We start from the raw sequence: 21,309 nt of genomic DNA on the forward strand, positions 1-21,309 counted from the left end.
CTTCTTGGCTTCGATCGAGATGCCATCAGTATACGGCTTCTTTGCTGATACCTTGGTTGAAGCCAGGGGCATTTGTGGCCCCTTAGTAGCTTTGGCGAAAAGGGACATCGAACCTGGATCCTTGCAGGAGCATTTTGGCCCGGAGGTGAAGGGTAGGTTTGTTGGGGGGCCTCTTTCCTGTTGGAGAAGGGCTTAGCGATAGACCGCATCCTTTGTGCACGTTTTTTTTTTTTTTTTATTGTGACACGTTTGCACCTTTTCTTGCACTTTGGGTGATAGAGAGCACTTTCCTCGGCTCTTAAAAAGGATAGGGGATAAGATGTCTGATTGCAGGGGTCCCAACGCTGGGGACTAGTGACGAGCAGCAGGGGCCATATTCGAATTTGTGATATTTCGCGAATATATGGACGAATATTCGTCCTATGTTCATGACAATCGCATATTTGCTATGTTTGTTCTCTTTTTTTTTCATGCGAAAATTCGTAATGAAATTCGCATAGTGCGGATGCGCAATAATATTTTTCACCTAAAAGAAGGGAGGGATCAGTGTCCAGCTGATATTCGCATAAATATTTGCAAATAAAAAAACACGAATATTCGTCATTACGAATATATATCACTATATTTTAAATGTTAGCAAAATTGCGAAGTGCCGATATTTTCAATATTCGCGCTCAACATTACTGGTGACCTCTGTGATCTCGGCTTCGGCACCCCAGGTGCACAGAGCGAACTTCGCTTTGTGTCGGATGACTGGCGATGCAGACGGAGGTTCGTGACATCACGGTCACGCCCCGCTCGTGATGTCACGGCCATGCCCCCTCAATGCAAGTCTATGGGAAGGGGAGTGACGGCCATCATGCCCTCTCCCATAGAATTGCATTGAGGGAGCATGGCCGTGATGTCACGAGCCTCCGGCGTTCTGACGCTGCACCCAACGCTCTTAATGAATACCGGGCACAGCCGGGAGGTCGCTGGGGTCCTTTGGATAGAGAATAAGATGTCTAGGGGTGGAGTACGCCTTAAGGGGTACTACAGATATGACACAGGATAGGGAATAAGTGTCTGATTATATCCTCGCGATCGTCAAACCAGGGCCAAGCTCTTACCGCTAAGTGCTCTAGCCCCCAACTTCTGAGACGTACTAATCTTGGCAATGACGGGCCACTCAGTCAATCACTGGCCGCAGCGGTGTCCTGCCTCAACTGGTGTCCCGGTTTTTGTTTTACTGGTGTCCCTATTTTGTTTTACTTGTACACCTTATCCTCTTTTCTTTATGGAACCCCCTGATATATATTTATAACAATAATAAACACAAATATATTGACACATTTTTTTGGTTGCGCTTTTTGGCATGCTGCAAAGTCCAACTTTTTCTTTTACTCTGGAGCAGTGACAATTAGTCCTTAACCACAACTATGGGCCTGAGGTCTCTTTTGGGATATTGTTGGGAAAACTTTAAAGGAGTACTCCGGAGGGGGAAAAAAATTTCAAATCAACTGGTGCCAGAAAATTATACAGATTTGAAAATGACTTCTATATAAAATTCGTAATCCTTCCAGTACTTATCAGCTGCTGTATGCTAAGTTGTGTAGTTCTTTCCAGTCTGACCATAGTGCTCTCTGCTGCCATCCTTTTCACTATTAGAAACTACTGTCCTGAGTAGGAGCAAATCCTCATAGCAAACCTCTCCTGCTCTGGACAGTTCCTGACACAGACAGAGGTGGCAGCAGAGAGCACTTTTGGTCAGACTGGAAAGAACTACAAAACTTCCTCTGTAGTATACAGTAGCTGATAAGTGCTGGAAGGATTAAGATTTTTATATAGAAGTAATTTGTATAACTTTCTGGCATCAGTTAATGTGAAATGTGAAAAAAGAAAGAGTACCCCTTTAAAGATAAGTCAAGCACCATTTAAATTTTTTGATGTTTTTTGGGGTTTTCTCCTTTTTGTCGTTGTGGACAAGTGTCACATTTTATCTTGTAAAATATTTCATTCTCTGATATGAACTTACCGGATGAATTCAGAACAGCCGGAATCGTGTCCATTTCGCAAAACTTAGAATAAAATATCTCAATTCAGTTTCTGTAAATAGAATCCTTTGTTTATAAGTATCACTTCCAGGAATGCAGATTCCTTCTCCCCCCTCCACCCCCTAACACTTTGCCTCTCTGCGGGTCCACAGATGCCAGCGAAGCACGAACAATAAGAACAGTTGATTTTCTTCTTATTTATTGCTTTTGTTTCTCTTTTTTGACCCACTCAGAAGACATAGTTCTCGCATAGTTTTATGAATCTATTTTGGGATTGGAGCAGATAGGGTATGCCGATGATGTCCTCATATAAAGTCCATTATCTCATCGAAACGCTCTGGAGGACCAGTCCTGTCCTGCATTATATAGACAACCCACTGATTTAAATGATCACTGTGTAATACTTAAAGGGGTATTCCAGGAAAAAACTTTTTATTTTATTTTATTTATATCAACAGGCTCCAGAAAGTTAAACAGATTTGTAAATGACTTCTATTTAAAAAACTTAATCCTTTCAATAATTATCAGCTGCTGAAGTTGAGTTGTTGTTTTCTGTCTGACAACAGTGCTCTCTGCTGACATCTCTGCTTGTCTCGGGAACTGCACAAAGTAGAAGAGGTTTGCTATGGGGATTTGCTTCTACTCTGGACAGTTCCCGAGACAGGTGTCATCAGAGAGCATTTAGACAGAAAAGAACAACTCAACTTCAGCAGCTCATAAGTACTGAAAGGATTAAGATTTTTTAATAGAATTAATTTACAAATCTAAATATAAAGTCACAGAGAAGGTGTAAGAGCTGGCACTACCTCTCTTAAGTCCAACCTAATTTTGCCACTCCCCCTATGGGTGCGTTACTGCCCGGAGCCTAGAATCCGTAAGCGGTGCTCAGTCCCAAAGGCAGTAGTGTTGCTCGCGAATATTCGCAATTCGAATTTTATTTGCGAATTCGTGAATATTCTCGAATATAGCGCTATATATTCGTAAATACGAATATTCGTTTTTTTTTTTTTTACAGTACACATCACAGTGATCATCCCTCTCTGCTTCCAGCTTATGTGGTGTAAGAAGGCTCTAATACTACTGTGTGAGACTGGCGTGCGAATATTCGCATATAAGAAAATTTGCATATGTTAATCTTCGCATGTGCGAATTTTAACTTATGCTAATTTTTGTATATGCAAATTTTCGTATATGTTAATTTTCGTATACGTGAAAATTCGCATATGCGAAAATAAAACGAGAATATTACGAATATGCAAATATTCACGAATATGAAGAATATTCGTCCATATATTCGCGAATATTCGCGAATTCGAATATGGCCTATGCCGCTCAACACTAAAAGGCAGTAGAAAGCTGTCCCAATGCAGATAGAAGAAACAAAAGCGGACGGCAACTCACTTATCCACGGTGTCTTTATTAACAAGGCTGGGTGCATACAGCTGGTGCGTTACAATAGAGCGACGTTTCACGGTATACGCTTCTTCCGGCTCACTCACGAGTGAGCCGGAAGAAGCGTATACCACGAAACGTCGCAGTTGATAAAAAAAAAAAGAAAGTTTTTTCCTGGATAACCCCTTTAATCTCACATGTGGTGGCGCTAGACTGAACACTTCCTGCCAGGTTTCCTCCCATATTACAGCTGATCACACGGGGTTCCAATGGGGGGACCCTTAGAGATCTGACATCCTCCAAACAAGTAGGGTTTGTCCAAAATGGAGAAACTCCAGAACATTTGGTGTAACACCCTTGTAGAATTCCAGTCTTCTTTTAGTTAATTTTGTTTTCTTCAACTTCATCCACTAAGGTAAACCTTGGCCAGAAAAATTTGGAAAGGATGACTCAGAAGGGATGTTTTTGGTATTGGAATCAACTCTGTTAAAAATAATATTGATGTATTTCACAAGTTCTAAAGTCTTCTAGCACGAAATACATTTTCAGAATTTTATATTTATTTATAAAAAATATTGATTATTTTGTTTATTATTTTAGATGACCAAATGTACTCCAGTGGAAAACTTTTTTTTTCGTATATGCGAATATTTGCATATATAAAATTGTGCGAAAATACCGCATGCGATTAATTTTCGCGTATACAAAAAATTTACCAGACATTCGCATATTTGAAAATTAACAAAGGAAAATGTTCGTATATACGAATATAGTGCTATATTCGCGAATACGCGAATATACGATATGCGCGAATAAAATTTGAATATTAACTTTCTGGAGGCAGTGTGGAGGCAGTGGATAAAAAAAAAAAAAAAAATCATAATTACGAATATATAGTGCTGTATTTGCGAATATTCGCGAATTTGCGAATAAAATTCGCATTTCGAACAACACTAGTAATGAAGGCTCTAATACTGTGTGAGACTGGCAAGCAAAGTTTCGCATATGCGAAAAGTGACGTATGTTAAGCGCATGTAAACATTTTTCGCGAGCACAGATTTTTTTGTATTCAAATTTTTATGCGTGGCAATTTTCGCATATGCGATTGTTTTATATATGGCAAATATTCGCATATATAAAATTAGCAAGCGCGCAATGTTCACATATGCGAATTGTTATGTATGCTCATTTTTAATATGCAAATGTTCGCATATGCGCATTTGTACACATGCTAGTTTTCGTATATAAGAATTTTTCCCATATGCGAAAATAAAACGCGAATATTTCGGATCTAGCGAATATATAACGGATATTCGCCCATATATTCGCGAATATTTGCGAATTCGAATATAGCCTATGCCGCTCAACACTAACAGAAAGTTAAACAGATTTGTAAATTATTATAGGAAATGGAGAGGCTCCTGTGGGAAGGTAAAGGTGATCCGAGCTACTCAATCTGGCACCTGTACCCATGGTGTCTACTAGTGTTGAGCGGCATAGGCCATATTCGAATTCGCGAATATTCGCGAATATATGGACGAATATTCGTCATATATTCGCGAATATTCGCATATTGGTAATATTCTCGTTTTATTTTCGGTTTGCGAATATTCGCGTATGCGAAAATTAACATATGTGAATATTGACATATTCAAAATTAGCACATGCATAAATTCGCATATGCGAACATTAACATATGCGAATTCTTCGCACGCCAGTCTCACACAGTAGTATTAGAGCCTTCTTTACACCACACAAGCTGGAAGCAGAGAGGAATGATCACTGTGATGTGTACTGTGAAAAAAAAAAGAAAGAAAAAAAAAAAAAAAAAAAAAAAACGAATATTCGCAATTACGAATATATAGCGCTATATTCGCGAAATTCGCGAATTCGCGAATATGCGATATTAGCGAATAATATTCGAATTGCGAATATTCGCGAGCAACACTAGTGTCTACAAAAGGTTACTAAATGATAAAAAATATTGAGGCTCAGGGTCAGTAGATAATGTACATACTTGTTTTATTAGATAATAAATATCAACCTGATATACCTGGGATCACAGGGCCCTTGTGAATCCACAGGTTCAGGGTGATTTAATGGTAAAATAGGGTTAAAAGGTAATAATTAAATGATAAAAAAATTAATATAAAATATATAAATATATATATATATATATATATATATATATATATATATATATATATATAACAATGTATATAGCAAGACCACTGTAATAAATAATGCACAGCTTAATGGTACTATATAGTTCAATTGTAGCAGCTCATCTCTGTCACGCTGTCAAATAACCGATCATTAGAGAGCTGTGGCAGTCAGAAGAATTGTCTATATAGCTATATGCACATAGAGTTGCTGTTTCTTGCAGTGTGACAATGTTTCACAATGTAGCAGTTATGGTAATCATGTATCCATATGCCAGATGATTAGAAAGTAGCGATCAGGGCAGTCTCTGAACACTTTCACTTTTCAATGAAGTATAGTAGGTTATAATAGAGCGCACCGCTGGAGTCTCGGCCGACTCCTATGGTGCTTGAGGATGATGGGCAAAGTTCTCAGAGGCTGCAGCGCTTCCACAGACGAGTAGTCACAGTGGCGTCCTCGTGGTTGTAGCGCGCGCTCGTAATTTTGGATTGCGCGCTCGCCGGTGATTGACAGTTCTTTGTAAAGTTGTGAAAATCTGTTTCTATTGACTGCAAATGATGGTTAGAATACAGGTGTTCTGTCAAGTCTCATAGAAAGGGTCGCTGAACGCGTTTCAGGACCCACTTAGGTCCTTTCTTCAGCATATATGATAAGCTGCTGAAGAAAGGACCTAAGTGGGTCCTGAAATGCGTCCAGCGACCCCCCTATGAGACTTGACAGAACACTCTAATGATCGGTTATTTGACAGCGTGACAGAGATGATCAGCTACAATTGAACTATATAGTACCATTAAGCTGTGCATTATTTATTACAGTGGTCTTGCTATATACATTGTTATATCTATATTTTATATTTATTTTTTATCATTTAATTATTACCTTTTAACCCTATTTTACCATTAAATCACTCTGAACCTGTGGATTCACAAGGGCCCTGTGATCCCAGGTATATCAGGTTGATATTTATTATCTAATAAAACAAGTATGTACATTATCTACTGACCCTGAGCCTCAATATTTTTTTATCATTTAGATTTGTAAATCACTTCTATTAAAAAACCTTAATCCTTCCAGTACTTATTAGCCGCTGAATACTACAGAGGAAATTATTATCTTTTTGGAACACAGTACTCTCTGCTGACATCATGACCACACTGCTCTCTGCTGACATCTCTGTCCATTTTAGGAACTGTCCAGAGCATGATAAGTTTGCTATGGGGATTTGCTCCTACTCTGGACATGTCCTAAAATGGACAGAGGTATCAGCAGAGAGCACTGTGGTCAGACAGAAAGGAAATTCAAAAAGAAAAGAACTTCCTCTGTAGCATACAGAAACTGATAAGTACTGGAAGGATTAAGATTTTTAAATAGAAGTAATTTATAAATCTGTTTAACTTTCTGGCACCAGTTGATTAAAAGAAATGTTTTCCAGGGGAGTACCCCTTTAAGCAGACCATACAGTATAATTTGTCATCCAACTACAGCCAATGGCTGTCCGGGAAAAAACTGGGAGTTGTAGTTTTGCAACAGCTGGAGAGCCACAATATGGAGGTGATTGGTCTATACCAGTGTTTCCCAACCAGGGTGCCTCCAGCTGTTGCAAAACTACAACTCCCAGCCTTTGGCTGTCCGGGCATGCTGGGATTTGTAGTTTTGCAACAGCTGGAGGCACCCTGGTTGGGAAACACTGGTCTATACTAACAGTTATCATCCCTTTTTACAGGACTTCATACAGAGATGTCAATATCTGAAAACATCCCCATTGTTCATGAAGTGTCATCATGCCGTCAACCCTGACCCCTTCATTGCCATCTGTGAGAACGACATGTGTGAGTGTGCAGAGGACGTGCACTGTCCGTGTTACACCTTCCTGGAATATGCAAGAACGTGCGCCCAGCATGGGGTTATTGTGAACAGCTGGCCAATGGAAACTGCCTGCAGTAAGTTAAATCAGAGTGTAATACATTCATCCTCCTCTTGGTGTCACTATCTACTTGTAGAATATTGAAGGGTTTGTTAAATGGGCACTGTCAGATACAATACATTTTTGATATGTTATAAAACATGCAAAAACAATATGTTTTGCAATTGCTTTCATCAGAAAATTTTCTGTATTTCATACTGAAAAAGCCAGTCAAAAAAGTGGCCACTAGGGGTCCCCAATTAGTCCTGCAGTATCCAGTGGTCATCAACATGTCATGGACACCATGAGTGATTGACAGGGCTGCAGGCAGGTCCAGGGCCTTCTGTGAGTCAGAGCAGAGTGAGGGAGGGGGAGGAGTCATCACAGTGAGGAGAAGAGAGGGACACACCCCATGTCTCTGAGCAATGATGGCAAGTAAATAAAGGTAATTCTGGGAGAAATATAGGTCGTAGACACATAAAAATGATGTACATGATCAGAATGCGGTACTGAAAAACAAATAATATTTTTTTTTTTTTTGGGGGGGGGAGGGGGGTATGACAGGTAGTGATGAGCGGCATTGTCCATATTCGAATTTGCGATATTTCACGAATATATTGATTAATATTCGTCCTATATTCGCGATTTCCCGTATTCGTTATATTCGCATATGTGAATATTCGCATGTTCGTGTATTCGAGGAGGAAAACAGTGAGGGGGTGGGCAACTTTACTATTGATTGCTAGGAATGTTGTTAATAACCTCTGACAAGTGAATTTGCATCATTTTAATTGGCCCACAAGTGAAAAGAAGGAATATGCAAATGTTCACATATGCGAATATGCGAATATTCACATTTGCGAATATTCACGTATGCGCATATGTGGAATAAAAACGAATATTCGCAATTTCGAATATATGGCAAATATAATCGCGAATTTGCGATATTCGTGATAAAAATTTGAAATGCAAATATTCGCGCCCAACACTAATGACAGGTACGCTTTAACCATTTGTATTGTTCTAAAGCATATGAGATATGATGTGTCTACAGCTCTTATGGGGGCCTATGTGTTTCCATGGTTACAGACTACAAATAAACCCTGTGTAGTCTGATTCTGCAGTCATGCTCCTTTCCTGCTGTCCCTGGCTTTATGTTGGATAAGAAGTGGTGGACAGATGAAAGGCAGTATCACTCCAGAGTCAGACTACACTAGGCTTGTTTGTAGTCTGTTACCAGGGAAACACGTAGGTGAGCATAAGTGCTGCAAACACAAAACTGTCACTATGGAAGGACATACCGTTTATCAAATGAAATGTGTCCTTATTGATGTTGTAACTATATATTCTCTTGTCCTTGCGCAGAACCCCAGTGTCCACATGGAATGGTTTACAGGGAGTGTGTGTCTCCGTGTGTTAAGTCCTGCCAGAGCCTTAATATTAATGAAGTGTGCCAAGAACAGTGCACGGATGGATGTAGTTGTCCCGGTAAGTATCATTATCATCTTCGATCACCTCTACTTTTGTTTCTGAACTGCCTGGCATATACAACCCATTGAAGATTTATTGATTTACCACATTTAAGAAGATTAACCAGATTTTTTACATTAAAAAACGAAAGATGTAATCACATTGTAATTAGCATTTCTAAAATTAAAGGAGTATTTTGACCAAAATACATCTTATCCGCTATGCAAAGGATAGGAGATAAGATGTCTGATCACGGGGGGCCCGCAGCTGGGACCCTCCACAATCTCCATGCAGAACCCGCATTCTATGAGGGTCTGCGTCTCCAGTCTCGGAAACCTCTTTGTTTCCGGGACTGAAAACGTAACGTCATGCCACGCCCCCCTCATGACGTCACACCATGCCCCTTGTGATGTCACGCCACGCCCCCTCCATTCATGTCAATGGGAGGGGGCATGACGACTGTCATGCCCCCTCCCATAGATATGAATGGAGGGGGGGGTTGTGACATCACGAGGGAGGCAGAGCGTGACATCTCCAGTCCCGGAAGCAAAGAGGTTTCCGAGACTGGAGACGCAGTTCCGCATAGAATGCCGTTTCTGCACGGAGATTGTGGGGGGTCCCATCTGCAGGGCCCCCGTGATCAGAAATCTTATCCCCTATCCTTTATATAGTGGATGAGATGTATTTGGCCAGGAATACCCCTTTAATTCTGGTATAAATGTAAAAAAACTAAAGTATTTAGAGAAAGTGTTTACAGCCCCTACTGAGATGTGGACTTGGCTACTTGAAAGAAAGCATGACCCCCTACAAGAGAGTTGTCAGCTTGAATAATAGAAAGGGTTTAAAATGCCTATAAAAATAGAAATCCAGCACAGAGTGTGGCAGAAGATGTTAGTTGTTCCTAGTCAACTGTATTTAAAGTACAGTGTTTGATTATAAACAAAATTGGAAGTTTATAAAAGGAGAGCAGATAGGTTAACAAAAGAAGAAATCAAAGCACCAGGATAAAAAACTTGAAGCAATACGCTTGGAAACTAAAAAAAAATAAAAAATAAAGCACAAAAAAAATAAATCTAAACTAATAGGTGGAAACAGGAATCTGTGACAGAACTGTATGGGCCCATTTACACTATGAGGTATTGTAGGTGGAGATTCTATGGGCAGCAGATGTCCACAGACGTACATATAAATGGCAATTCATAGTGCAAATAGTGCAGCAGAATCACATTGAAAACAATGAGAGGCTGCAGCACCACAATTTTCTAGCAGAATTACCCTTGGAAAAAACATAGTGTGAATGGGTATCAGAAATCAGCTGAATGAATTGCCATTTACCCACAGAAAAGATAGCCAGCACTAACACCTAAACTGAAGAAAACAAGATTATAGAAGACTGAATGAAGAATCATGGAGTGTGGAGGATTGGATGAATGTGATATTTACTGACCAATAAAAATCTAATTTTTTTCTCAAATACAGAAGGAAAAGTTCTTGATGGATCCCATTGTGTGGCGCCCTCTGAGTGCTCCTGTATTCATTCTGGTAACCGATATCCTATAGGATCCACAATCAGAAGAGACTGTAATACTTGGTAGGTGATCATTTACCTTATTCACATTAGTATACTGTTTATATGCATTTTTTTTATGTTACAAATCTTCATGACTTTTTGGGTAGAAATGGTGTAGAAATATGATCACAGAAAGGAAGGTCTAACTGTTCGGTCTATCAGCGATCCAGCAAACAAGTTTGGACATGCTCACTGTAGGTCTACTTAAAGGGTTAATCTGGAGATTGGTTTTATTTTTTTATAACCATCTATGCTCAGGACACAGTTAAATAGAAAAAAGTCTTCTACTACCACCATCTACACCATTCTAACCCAGCTGTTTAGAGGTGTTGGGAGCAGTGGTGATGTGAGGGCACACACACAGCGATCAGGCTCCAGACGACTCAGACAGACCACCAGTATGGAGGTCTTGCGATCATTACACCCCGCTGTCGCTTCAGTACACTCTCCTGTCTCTTCATTACAGCCCCTATCTCTTTTTTTACACCCCCTGTCTCTTCATTATACTCCCTGTCTCTTCATTACAGACCCTTGTCTCTTTATGACAACCCCCTGTCTCTTCAATACACACCCGTGTCACTTCATTACACACCCCTGTCTCTTTATGACACCCCCTGTCTATTCATTACACACCCCTGTCACTTCATTACACACCCCTGTCTCTTCATTATACTCCATGTCTCTACATTACACACCCCTTCCTCTTCATTACACCCCCTATATTTTCATTACTCACCCCTTTCTCTTCATTACAAACCCATGTCTCTCCATTACCCTCCCGTGTCTTCGTTACACACCTGTCTCTTCACTGCATTTCCTTGTCACGACATTACACACCCGTTTCTTCATTACACTCCCCTGTCTCTTCATTACACACCCCTGTCTCTTCATTACACACCCCTATCGCTTCAACACACTCCCCTGTCTCTTCATTACACACCCGTCTCTTCATTACACACCCCTATCTCTTCATTACACACCCCTATCTCTTCAATACACTCCCCTGTCTCTTCATTTCACACCCCTGTCTCTTCATTACACCCCCCATCTCTTCAATACACTCCCCTGTCTCTTCATTACACACCCCTATCTCTTCAACATACTCCCCTGTCTCTTCATTACACACCCCTGTCTCTTCATTACACACCCCTATCTCTTCATTACACACCCCTATACCTTCAATACACTCCCCTGTCTCTTCATTTCACACCCCTGTCTCTTCATTACACCCCCCATCTCTTCAATACACACCCCTGTCTCTTCATTACACACCCCTATCTATTCAACACACTCCCCTGTCTCTTCATTACACACCCCTGTCTCTTCATTACACACCCCTGTCTCTTCATTACACACCCCTGTTTCTTCATTACACACCCCTGTCTCTTCAATACACTCCCCTGTCTCTTCATTTCACACCCCTGTCTCTTCATTACACCCCCCCCATCTCTTCAATACACTCCCCTGTCTCTTCACTACACACCCCTGTCTCTTCATTACAAACCCCTGTCTCTTCATTACACTTCCTTGTCTCTTCATTACACACTATTGTCCCTGTCCACATGTCCCTGTCCTGCATTCTTCTGAAGACAACGCCCCACATGTTTGTGGTTTGAGTCTGGTAATACAGGTCAGCCACTTCAATAGAGCTGAGCTGCAATACCAGACACCCTCTGTGGATATGTGTACCACTGTTGCTGAAAGAAAGCATCCAAGTTTTTCTAATCTTGTACAAGTCCTTTAATGTCATGTGACCATAAATATCACGGTCCAGGTAGATTAACCCCCACTGGTCTGAATTTTATAATATATGACATAATCTGTGCCTGTTCCACATCCTTTACACTACTTCTACTACATTAACAAAACATTCATTTATCGCTAGATACATGGTGCTGTATTTCCTCACTCTGTGGTATCTCCTTCCAGCCATGGACAGGGGCAGACGTGTTTTTATACCGTAATTACAGGGGTGTGTTCCCCATACATTGCATTTTTTATACAGATATTTAGTAGGAGGCATGTTTGCTTTTGCTAGAATCTATAAAATAGGTAACTAATCCACTTCCACTTAGCCTAGCTGTTATGAATGATGATATGACCACCATGTTGTTCCCATAAAGGGGCAACAACTGAAGGGTCTGCCTAGAATTCCAACCGCTCTCATTGTGGGATACAATGTCCATAGGCATTGGAAGGGGCCATATAGAAAGGGGTTTGTTGGGATGAGAGTACCCCTTTAGTTTTTTATTATACAAATCTTTAAAAGTACTATAAAAACTCCTCCTATTTATTCTAACCCCTCCCATCAGTTTTATTGACTCCTCCTGTTTGTTTTTGCCCCTCCTGTCAGTTCAATTAACTCCTCCTATATGTTCTAACCCTCCTTCTTGTCAGTTCTATTGACTCCTCCTATTTGTTCTAACCCCTCCCTTTAGCTCTATAATGTGCTTGTACTTGTTCTAAGCCCTCCCATTGGTTCTATTAACTCCTCCTATTTGTTCTAACCCCTCCCTTTGGCTCTGTAATGTGCTTGTACTTGTTCTAAGCCCTCCCATTGGTTCTATTAATGCCTCCTATTTGTTCGAACACCTCCCATCTGTTCTATTAACTCCCCCTATTTGTTCTTACCCCTCCCATCTGTTCTATTAACTCCTCCTACTTGTTCTAACCCCTCCCGTTAGTTTTAATAATTCCTCCTATTCATTCCAACTCCTTCCATTAGTTCTATTAACTACCCCTCTATTTGTCATAACCCTTCTCATGGTTTCCAGTAACCTTCTCCTATTTGTTCTAGCCCCTCTCACCGATTCGATTAACTCCTCCTTTTTGTTCTAACCTCTCCCATCAATTCTAGTAACTCTTCCAATTTTTTTCAAACCCCTCCCATTTTTTTTAAAGTAACTTCTCCCATTTGTTCTATCCCTCCAATCATATTATTAACTCCTCTTATTGGTTATAACCCCTCCCATTGGTTCTAGTAACACCTCTTATTTGTTCTAACACCTCCCTTCAGTTATGATAACTCCTTCTATTTGTTCTTACCCCTCCCAACAGTTATGTTAACTCCTCCCATTTGTTCTGACCCCTCCCATCCTGTCTAGTAACTCCTCCCTTCAGCCCACATGATTGAATGAAGAGGATAAATGTCTTACAGGGTTCTTATCACAAATAGCGAAGCCAGCGCATCGTCATCGTCATGAATAAAGAGTATTTATTTACATTGATATTTTAATGGCTTTGTTTACTAATAAAGTGTTTATAGAGATACAGTGAAACCTCACCAAAAGATCACCCAAGAAGACCTCGCCCTGATCCATACCAGATCTTGTTTGACAGATTTTCAGGCCACCATACATGGCAGCCATTTTGTTTGAAAAGACCTCCCCTATAGACCACCACTTTTCAATGCAATTTTGGGTGTTCTCCTCAAAAAGGTTTTACTATATATGTTTCATACAAAGTTGAGGAACATTATATCAGTGTTTTTCAACCTTTTTTGTGCAAAGGCACACTTTTTCATGAAAAAAATCACGAGGCACACCACCATTAGAAAATGTTCATTTTTTTTTAACTCTGTGCCTATATCAGTATTTCCCAACCAGTGTGCCTCCAGCTGTTGCAAAACTACAACTCCCAGCGTGCCCGCACAGCCTTTGGCTGTCCGGGAATGCTGGGAATTGTAGTTTTGCAACAGCTGGAGGCACACTGGTTGGGAAACACTGGCCTATATTGACTATATATAAAGTAATTGCATATATCATATTTCCCCCCACATTAGGTTGTAGTTCCCCAACATTAGGTGGTAGTTCCCCCACATTAGGTCCAATATAGTCCCCCACATTAGGCCCGGTATAGTCCCCCCACATTAGGTGCAGTATAGTCCCCCCACATTAGGTCCAGTATAGTCCCCCACATTAGGTCCAGTATAGTTCCCCCACATTAAGCCCAGTATAGTCCCCCCACATTAGGTGTAGTATAGTCCCCCCACATTAGGCCCAGTATAGTCCCCCACATTAGGTCCAGTATAGTTCCCCCACATTAGGCCCGGTATAGTCCCCCCACATTAGGTGCAGTATAGTCCCCCACATTAGGCCCGGTATAGTCCCCCCACATTAGGCCCTGTATAGTCCCCCACATTAGGCCCAGTATAGTTCCCCCACATTAGGCCCAGTATAGTCCCCCCACATTAGGTGCAGTATAGTCTCCCCACATTAGGCCCAGTATAGTCCCCACATTAGGTCCAGTATAGTTCCCCCACATTAGGCCCGGTATAGTCCCCCCACATTAGGTGCAGTATAGTCCCCCACATTAGGCCCGGTATAGTCCCCCCACATTAGGCCCTGTATAGTCCCCCACATTAGGTCCAGTATAGTCCCCCCACATTAGGTGCAGTATAGTCCCTCACATTAGGCCCGGTATAGTCCCCCCACATTAGGCCCTGTATAGTCCCCCACGTTAGGTCCAGTATAGTTCCCCCACAGACATACAGCCTTCAGCCATACAGTGTATTACTGAAGGCTGTATGCCTGTGTACTGCCCCACTTCGATGTTCCGAGCACCGCTCCTCCGATCCGGCTATAGCAGTAGGTCCCGGGACCGGAGGAGCTGCTCCGGTCCTCCGCGATTGTTGCTATGGGCGCACGCATGGGACGTCAGTGACGTCCCCGCGTTTTTAAAGTAAACGCGGGGCCGCAGGGGCTTAATAGAGGCAACCCTGTGTCCTGAAAGCAACTTTCGGGACACAGAGATGTCCCGCCGCAAAAACACCCGGCGGGTGTTTTTCCCACGGCACACCTTACACTATGTCACGGCACACTAGTGTGTTGCGACACAGTGGTTGAAAAATAGTGTTGCTCGCGAATATTCGAAATGCAAATTTTATTTGCGAATATCGCATATTCGCGAATTCGCGTATATTCGCGAATTCGCGAATATAGCACTATATATTCGTAATTACGATTTTTTATTTATTTATTTATTTATTTTTTATCATAGTACACATCACAGTGATCATCCCTCTCTGCTTCCAGCTTGTGTGGTGTAATGAAGGCTCTAATACTACTGTGTGAGACTGGCGAACGAATTTTCGCATATACAAAACGGGGGGTTTATGCACGGCAATATTCGCATATACGAAAATAGCTATGTAAAACCTTCGCATATGCGCGAATTTATGTGTGTTAATTTTTTAGCTGTATATATTTTCGCATATGCGATTTTTGGGTGTATGATGTTTGGCATAATATATATAAATTCGCATATGCGAAATATTTTCATGCACAAAAGGATGATCACTGTGATGTGTACTGTGATAAAAAAAAAAAACCGTAATTACGAAGGCGACTAAAATTCGCATTGCGAATATTTGCGAGCAACACTAGTTTGGTATGTGCAAAAATCATCATATGCGAAAATTTGGCACATGCAACTTTTCGTGTATGTTAATTTTCGAATATGCGTATTTTTATGTATGTAAATTTTATGTATACCACCAATTTTCGCATATGCGCATTTGCTAATTTTCGTATGGACAATTTGTTCGCATATGTTAAAATAAACCTTGAATATTTCGAATATGCAAATCTAGCGAATATATGGCGAATATTCGTCCATGTATTAGCGAATATTCGCGAATTCGAATATGGCCTATACCGCTCAACACTAGTTGAAAAACACTGCATTATATGACTTCTACTTATTCTCAGTTATCATACCATACTTCAGAGCTGCATTCACAATATTGCTGGTTGTCTTTGGAAGTGAACATTCTTGTCAGACACTTTCCTAAGAACTTATCCGAGCTTATCTGAATTTTTCATTCGCCTTTTTTTTTCTATTTTAGTTCTTGCAAAAGTGGGTTCTGGGAGTGCAGCAATGAAGACTGCCCAGGTAACAAAAATACCAATCATCTGTATATGAAAACTGCTGCGATAAAGGCGGCGTTCACGCAGAGCATATTTTCTGGGTTTTTGATGTTTTTCGCATCAAATTAGCCAAAATCATTACAAAAAAAAGTGCTATTTTACAGAGGTTATGCAATTTTTTTTTTATTATTTAAATTTTTAAACACAATTTCCCCAAAGTCACATTAAAACTGCTGAAAAAACGCTCTGTGTGAACACAGCCAAAAAGGTTTTTTCTTTTTCATTTTTGTTTAATTATGTTCTGCAGCTTTGTAATATACTTTGTATTTCATGTACATTAACAATTTTGAAACCTCTTCTTGCTGTTAGTAAATTTTTAGTTAGGCTGACCATGTGTCCCATTTTTATTTTTCACTTTGAGACTGCTCTACAACTATATATGGGGCCAGTATGTGGGCCTACAACTATATATATAGGGGCAGTATAGGGGCCTACAACAATATATGGGGGGAAGTTTATGGGCCTACAACTATATATTGGGGCAGTATATGGGTCTAAATCTATATATGGGGGCAGTATAGGAGCCTACAACTATATATGGGGGCAGTATAGGAGCCTACAACTATATATGGGGGCAGTATAGGAGCCTACAACTATATATGGGGTCAGTATTGGGGCCTAAAACTATATATGGGGCAGTATGGGGACAAGAGCTATATATGGGGACAGTATAGAGGTCTACAACTATATATGGGGCAGTATAGGGGCCTAAAACTATATATGGGGGCAGTATATGGGTCTAAATCTATATATGGGGGCAGTATAGGAGCCTACAACTATATATGGGGTCAGTATTGGGGCCTAAAACTATATATGGGGCAGTATGAGGACAAGAGCTATATATGGGGACAGTATAGAGATCTACAACTATATATGGGGCAGTATAGGGGCCTAAAACTATATATGGGGGCAGTATAGGGGCCTACAACTATATATGATTGCAGTATATGGCCTAAAACTATATATGGGGGCAGTATAGGAGCCTACAACTTTATATGGGGACAGTATAGAGGCCTACAACTATATACGGGGGCAGTATAGAGGCCTACAACTATATATGGGGGCAGTATAGAGGCCTACAACTATTTATGGGGCAGTATAGGGGCCTACAACTATATATGGGGCAGTATGGGGATTACAACTAGTATATGGGGGCCGTATAGAGGTCTACAACTATATATAGGGGCAGTATGGGGTCTACAACTATACTGTATATGGGGGCAGTATAGAAGTATACAACTATATATAGGGGCAGTATAGAGGTTTACAACTATATATAGGGGCAGTATAGTGGTCTATAACTATATATTGGGGCAGTATAGGGGCCCACAACTATATATAGGGGCAGTATGGGGATTACAACTAGTATATGGGGGCCTTATAGAGGTCTACAACTATATGTAGGGGCAGTATGGGGTCTACAACTATACTGTATATGGGGGCAGTATAGAGGTCTACAACTATATATAGGGGCAGTATAGAGGTCTACAACTATATATTGGGGCAGTACAGGGGCCCACAACTATATATTGGGACATACTGAAAGTATAAAGTTTTTCAACAGGTCGGAGAAAAGTGAACTAGAGTGTAGTGCTGCTGATAATGAGAGTCTTTCTGACCCAACCCATCCATATATGTAGAATTGAATGGTCAGCATGACCTATGACACTTTGCACAGCAGAGGGCGCTGTTATTAGTGTTTCTGAAGCCAGATCGGCAGCGATCAGCTGATCACCAGTCCGGCTTCAGTTGTAAAAGAGAAGCACCATTTAATGTCCCATAATAGGACAATTTAAAGCAGGCCGCCTGTACCAGACCATTAGAATAATTATTATAATCATCATTATAGTGATTATTTAGCAGGACGTGTTCCGGCATATACTACACCTATTATTTTCTGGCCCTCGGTAATAGTCATAAATAAATAAATAACTGCGACGTTAGGATGAGTTTCCATTCAGTTTTCTCTTCAGTGCAACTGAAATCATTTCTTAAACAATAAACTTTTACGAGCGATAAATTTTTCCACTATTTCAAAGCGAAAAAAAAGGTTCCACACATAAAGCCAAATCCCCTGAAGGGGTGAACATTAGACGTTTTGACCAACCCCTTTCTTGTTCGCACACAAAGGTGGTGAATAATCCAGAGTAAACACAATGGGGGAGATTTATCCAAACCTGTCCAGAGGAAAAGTTGCTGAGTTGCCCATAGCAACCAATCAGATCGCTTCTTTCATTTTTAACAAGGCCTCTGCAAAATGAAAGAAGCGATCTGATTGGTTGCTATGGGCAACTCAGCTACTTTTCCTCTGGACAGGTTTTGATAAATCTCCTCCTAAGTGTCTCCTAAGCCCCTCTACAGAGATGACGCCCAATAGCTAAAATATAGGGGTTGTACATGGTGTTGTTGTGCAGTTGCTTGCTGGTGTCTGTGTAGGGTTGACACACTTTCTTTAAAAAAATACAGGCCATTCTAATTTGCATATTTAATTATATATGCGTGACATCACAGGATACGCATATGCGGGGAAATTTATGTCCTATTCTGACCCTTATAACTTTTTTATTTCTCCTTATAAGGGGCCTGTAGTGCCTCCAGCTGTTGCAAAACTACATCTCCCAGCATGTTGGACTATATAGTAGTATGTATATATATATATATAGGTCAGTGTTTCCCAGCCAGGGGTGCCTCCAGCTGTTGCAAAACTACAACTCCCAGCATGTTGGACTATATAGTAGTATATAGTATAGGTCAGTGTTTCCCAACCAGAGGTTCCTCCAGCTGTTGCAAAACTACAACTCCCAGCATGTTGGACTATATAGTAGTATGTAGTATAGGTCAATGTTTCCCCAACCAGAGGTGCCTCCAGCTGTTGCAAAACTACAACTCCCAGCATGTTGGACTATATAGTAGTATATAGTATAGGTCAGTGTTTCCCAACCAGAGGTGCCTCCAGCTGTTGCAAAACTACTGCTCCCAGCATGTTGGACTATATAGTAGTATATAGTATAGGTCAGTGTTTCCCAACCAGGGGTGCTTCCAGCTGTTGCAAAACTACAACTCCCAGAATTTTGGACTATATATTAGTATATAGTATAGGTCAGTGTTTCCCCTATCAGAGGTGCCTCCAGCTGTTGCAAAACTACAACTCCCAGCATTTTGGACTATATAGTAGTGTATATTATAGGTCAGTGTTTCCCAACCAGGGGTGCCTCCAGCTGTTGCAAAACTACAACTCCCAGCATGTTGGACTATATAGTAGTATATAGTATAGGTCAGTGTTTCCCAACCAAGGGTGCCTCCAGCTGTTGCAAAACTACAATTCCCAGCATGTTGGACTATATAGTAGTATATAGCATAGGTCAGTGTTTCCCCAACCAGAGGTGCCGCCAGCTGTTGCAAAACTACAACTCCCTGCATGTTGGACTATATAGTAGTATATAGCATAGGTCAGTGTTTCCCCAACCAGAGGTGCCTCCAGCTGTTGCAAAACTACTGCTCCCAGCATGTTGGACTATATAGTAGTATATAGCATAGGTCAGTGTTTCCCCAACCAGCGGTGCCTCCAGCTGTTGCAAAACTACAGCTCCCAGCATGTTGGACTGTATAGTAGTATATAGTATAGGTCAGTGTTTCCCAACAGCTGGAGGTGCTCTGCTTGGGAAACACTGACCTATGCTATACACTACTATATAGTCCAACATGCTGGGAGCTGTAGTTTTGCAACAGCTGGAGGCACCCCTGGTTGGGAAACACTGGTATAGGTTATGATGCAATATTCCGGCAGTTGGAGGATTGGTTGGATAAATACCGGCCATTGCATTGCCGGTATTTTTTATATAAAATACTGGCCAGGTGACAACCCTTTGCCTGTGGGGGCCAAAAGCCCCTCTATCACATGATACTAAAATAGTACTATCAATGACGAGCAGGGTCGTGATTCTTCTTGTGGAGACCACTAGCTGATGTAGGGAGTCTGAGGCTATGTTTACACGGCAGAATTTCTCCGCTCGTAATTTCCGCAGGAATATTCCGCTGGAAAAATTCTGCGAAATTTACTGCACATTATGTGCAAAGAAGTCTTTACATTTTGTGGAATTCCGTTCAGAGCCCCATTGAATTCAAGAGGACTCTGAATTCGAGTGGCGCTTTTTCTGAAATCTGCTATTCTGCATGGAATTTAAAGGGTTACTCCGGTACTCCGGTTGATCAACTGGTGCTGAAAGTTAAACTGATTTGTAAATTATTTCTATTAAAAGATCTTAATCCTTCCAGTACTTATTAGCTGCTGAATACTGACATCTCTGTCCATTTTAGGAACTGTCCAGAGTAGGAAAAAATCCCCATAGCAGACATATGCTGCTCTGGACAGTTCCTAAAATGGACAAAGATGTCAGCAGAGAGCACTGCGCTCATGATGTCAGCAGACAGTTCTGTGTTCCAAAAATAAAAGAATTTCCTCTGTAGTATTCAGCAGCTAATAAGTACTGGAAGGATTAAGATTTTCTAATAGAAGTAATTTACAAATCTGTTTAACTTTCTGGCACCAGTTGAGCAGAATACCCTGGGGCTATGTTCTCATGGTGGAGTTTCTGAGAGGAATTCAGCTGGAAAATTCTGCTTGGAAATTCCGCAAAATCTACTGCACATTGTTTTAAATGGGGACTCCGCTGTCACATTCACAGGGCAGAATTTCCGCTGCGGGAATTCCATTGCAGAAATTCCGCATTCCGGATTGAACATTGAAACTGTCTATAAATTTGCAGAATTCCATGGTGGAATCCCATGAAGTAAATAGGACTCTAAATTCTGGACAGAACCTGTTCTGCATAAATTCAGAACATATATAGT

General features: G+C 40.9%; 1 protein-coding gene across 2 annotated transcripts in view; it reads left to right on the plus strand.

The window, feature by feature from the left end:
• VWF (von Willebrand factor) overlaps positions 1-21,309 on the plus strand; it is a 195,832-nt gene that overhangs the window by 28,060 nt on the left and 146,463 nt on the right. Inside the window, exons 7-10 of one of the 2 annotated variants that reach the window (XM_056517205.1) lie at positions 7,312-7,528; positions 8,857-8,979; positions 10,441-10,552; positions 16,377-16,423. In XM_056517205.1, the coding sequence (XP_056373180.1) occupies positions 7,312-7,528; positions 8,857-8,979; positions 10,441-10,552; positions 16,377-16,423 (499 nt within the window). Of the gene's footprint in view, positions 1-7,311; positions 7,529-8,856; positions 8,980-10,440; positions 10,553-16,376; positions 16,424-18,797; positions 19,384-21,309 lie in introns of those variants that run through there. The other variant, XM_056517206.1, reaches the window with a different exon arrangement.

The sequence above is a fragment of the Hyla sarda genome, chromosome 4 (assembly GCF_029499605.1).
Source record: "Hyla sarda isolate aHylSar1 chromosome 4, aHylSar1.hap1, whole genome shotgun sequence".
NCBI classification, from domain to species: domain Eukaryota; kingdom Metazoa; phylum Chordata; class Amphibia; order Anura; family Hylidae; genus Hyla; species Hyla sarda.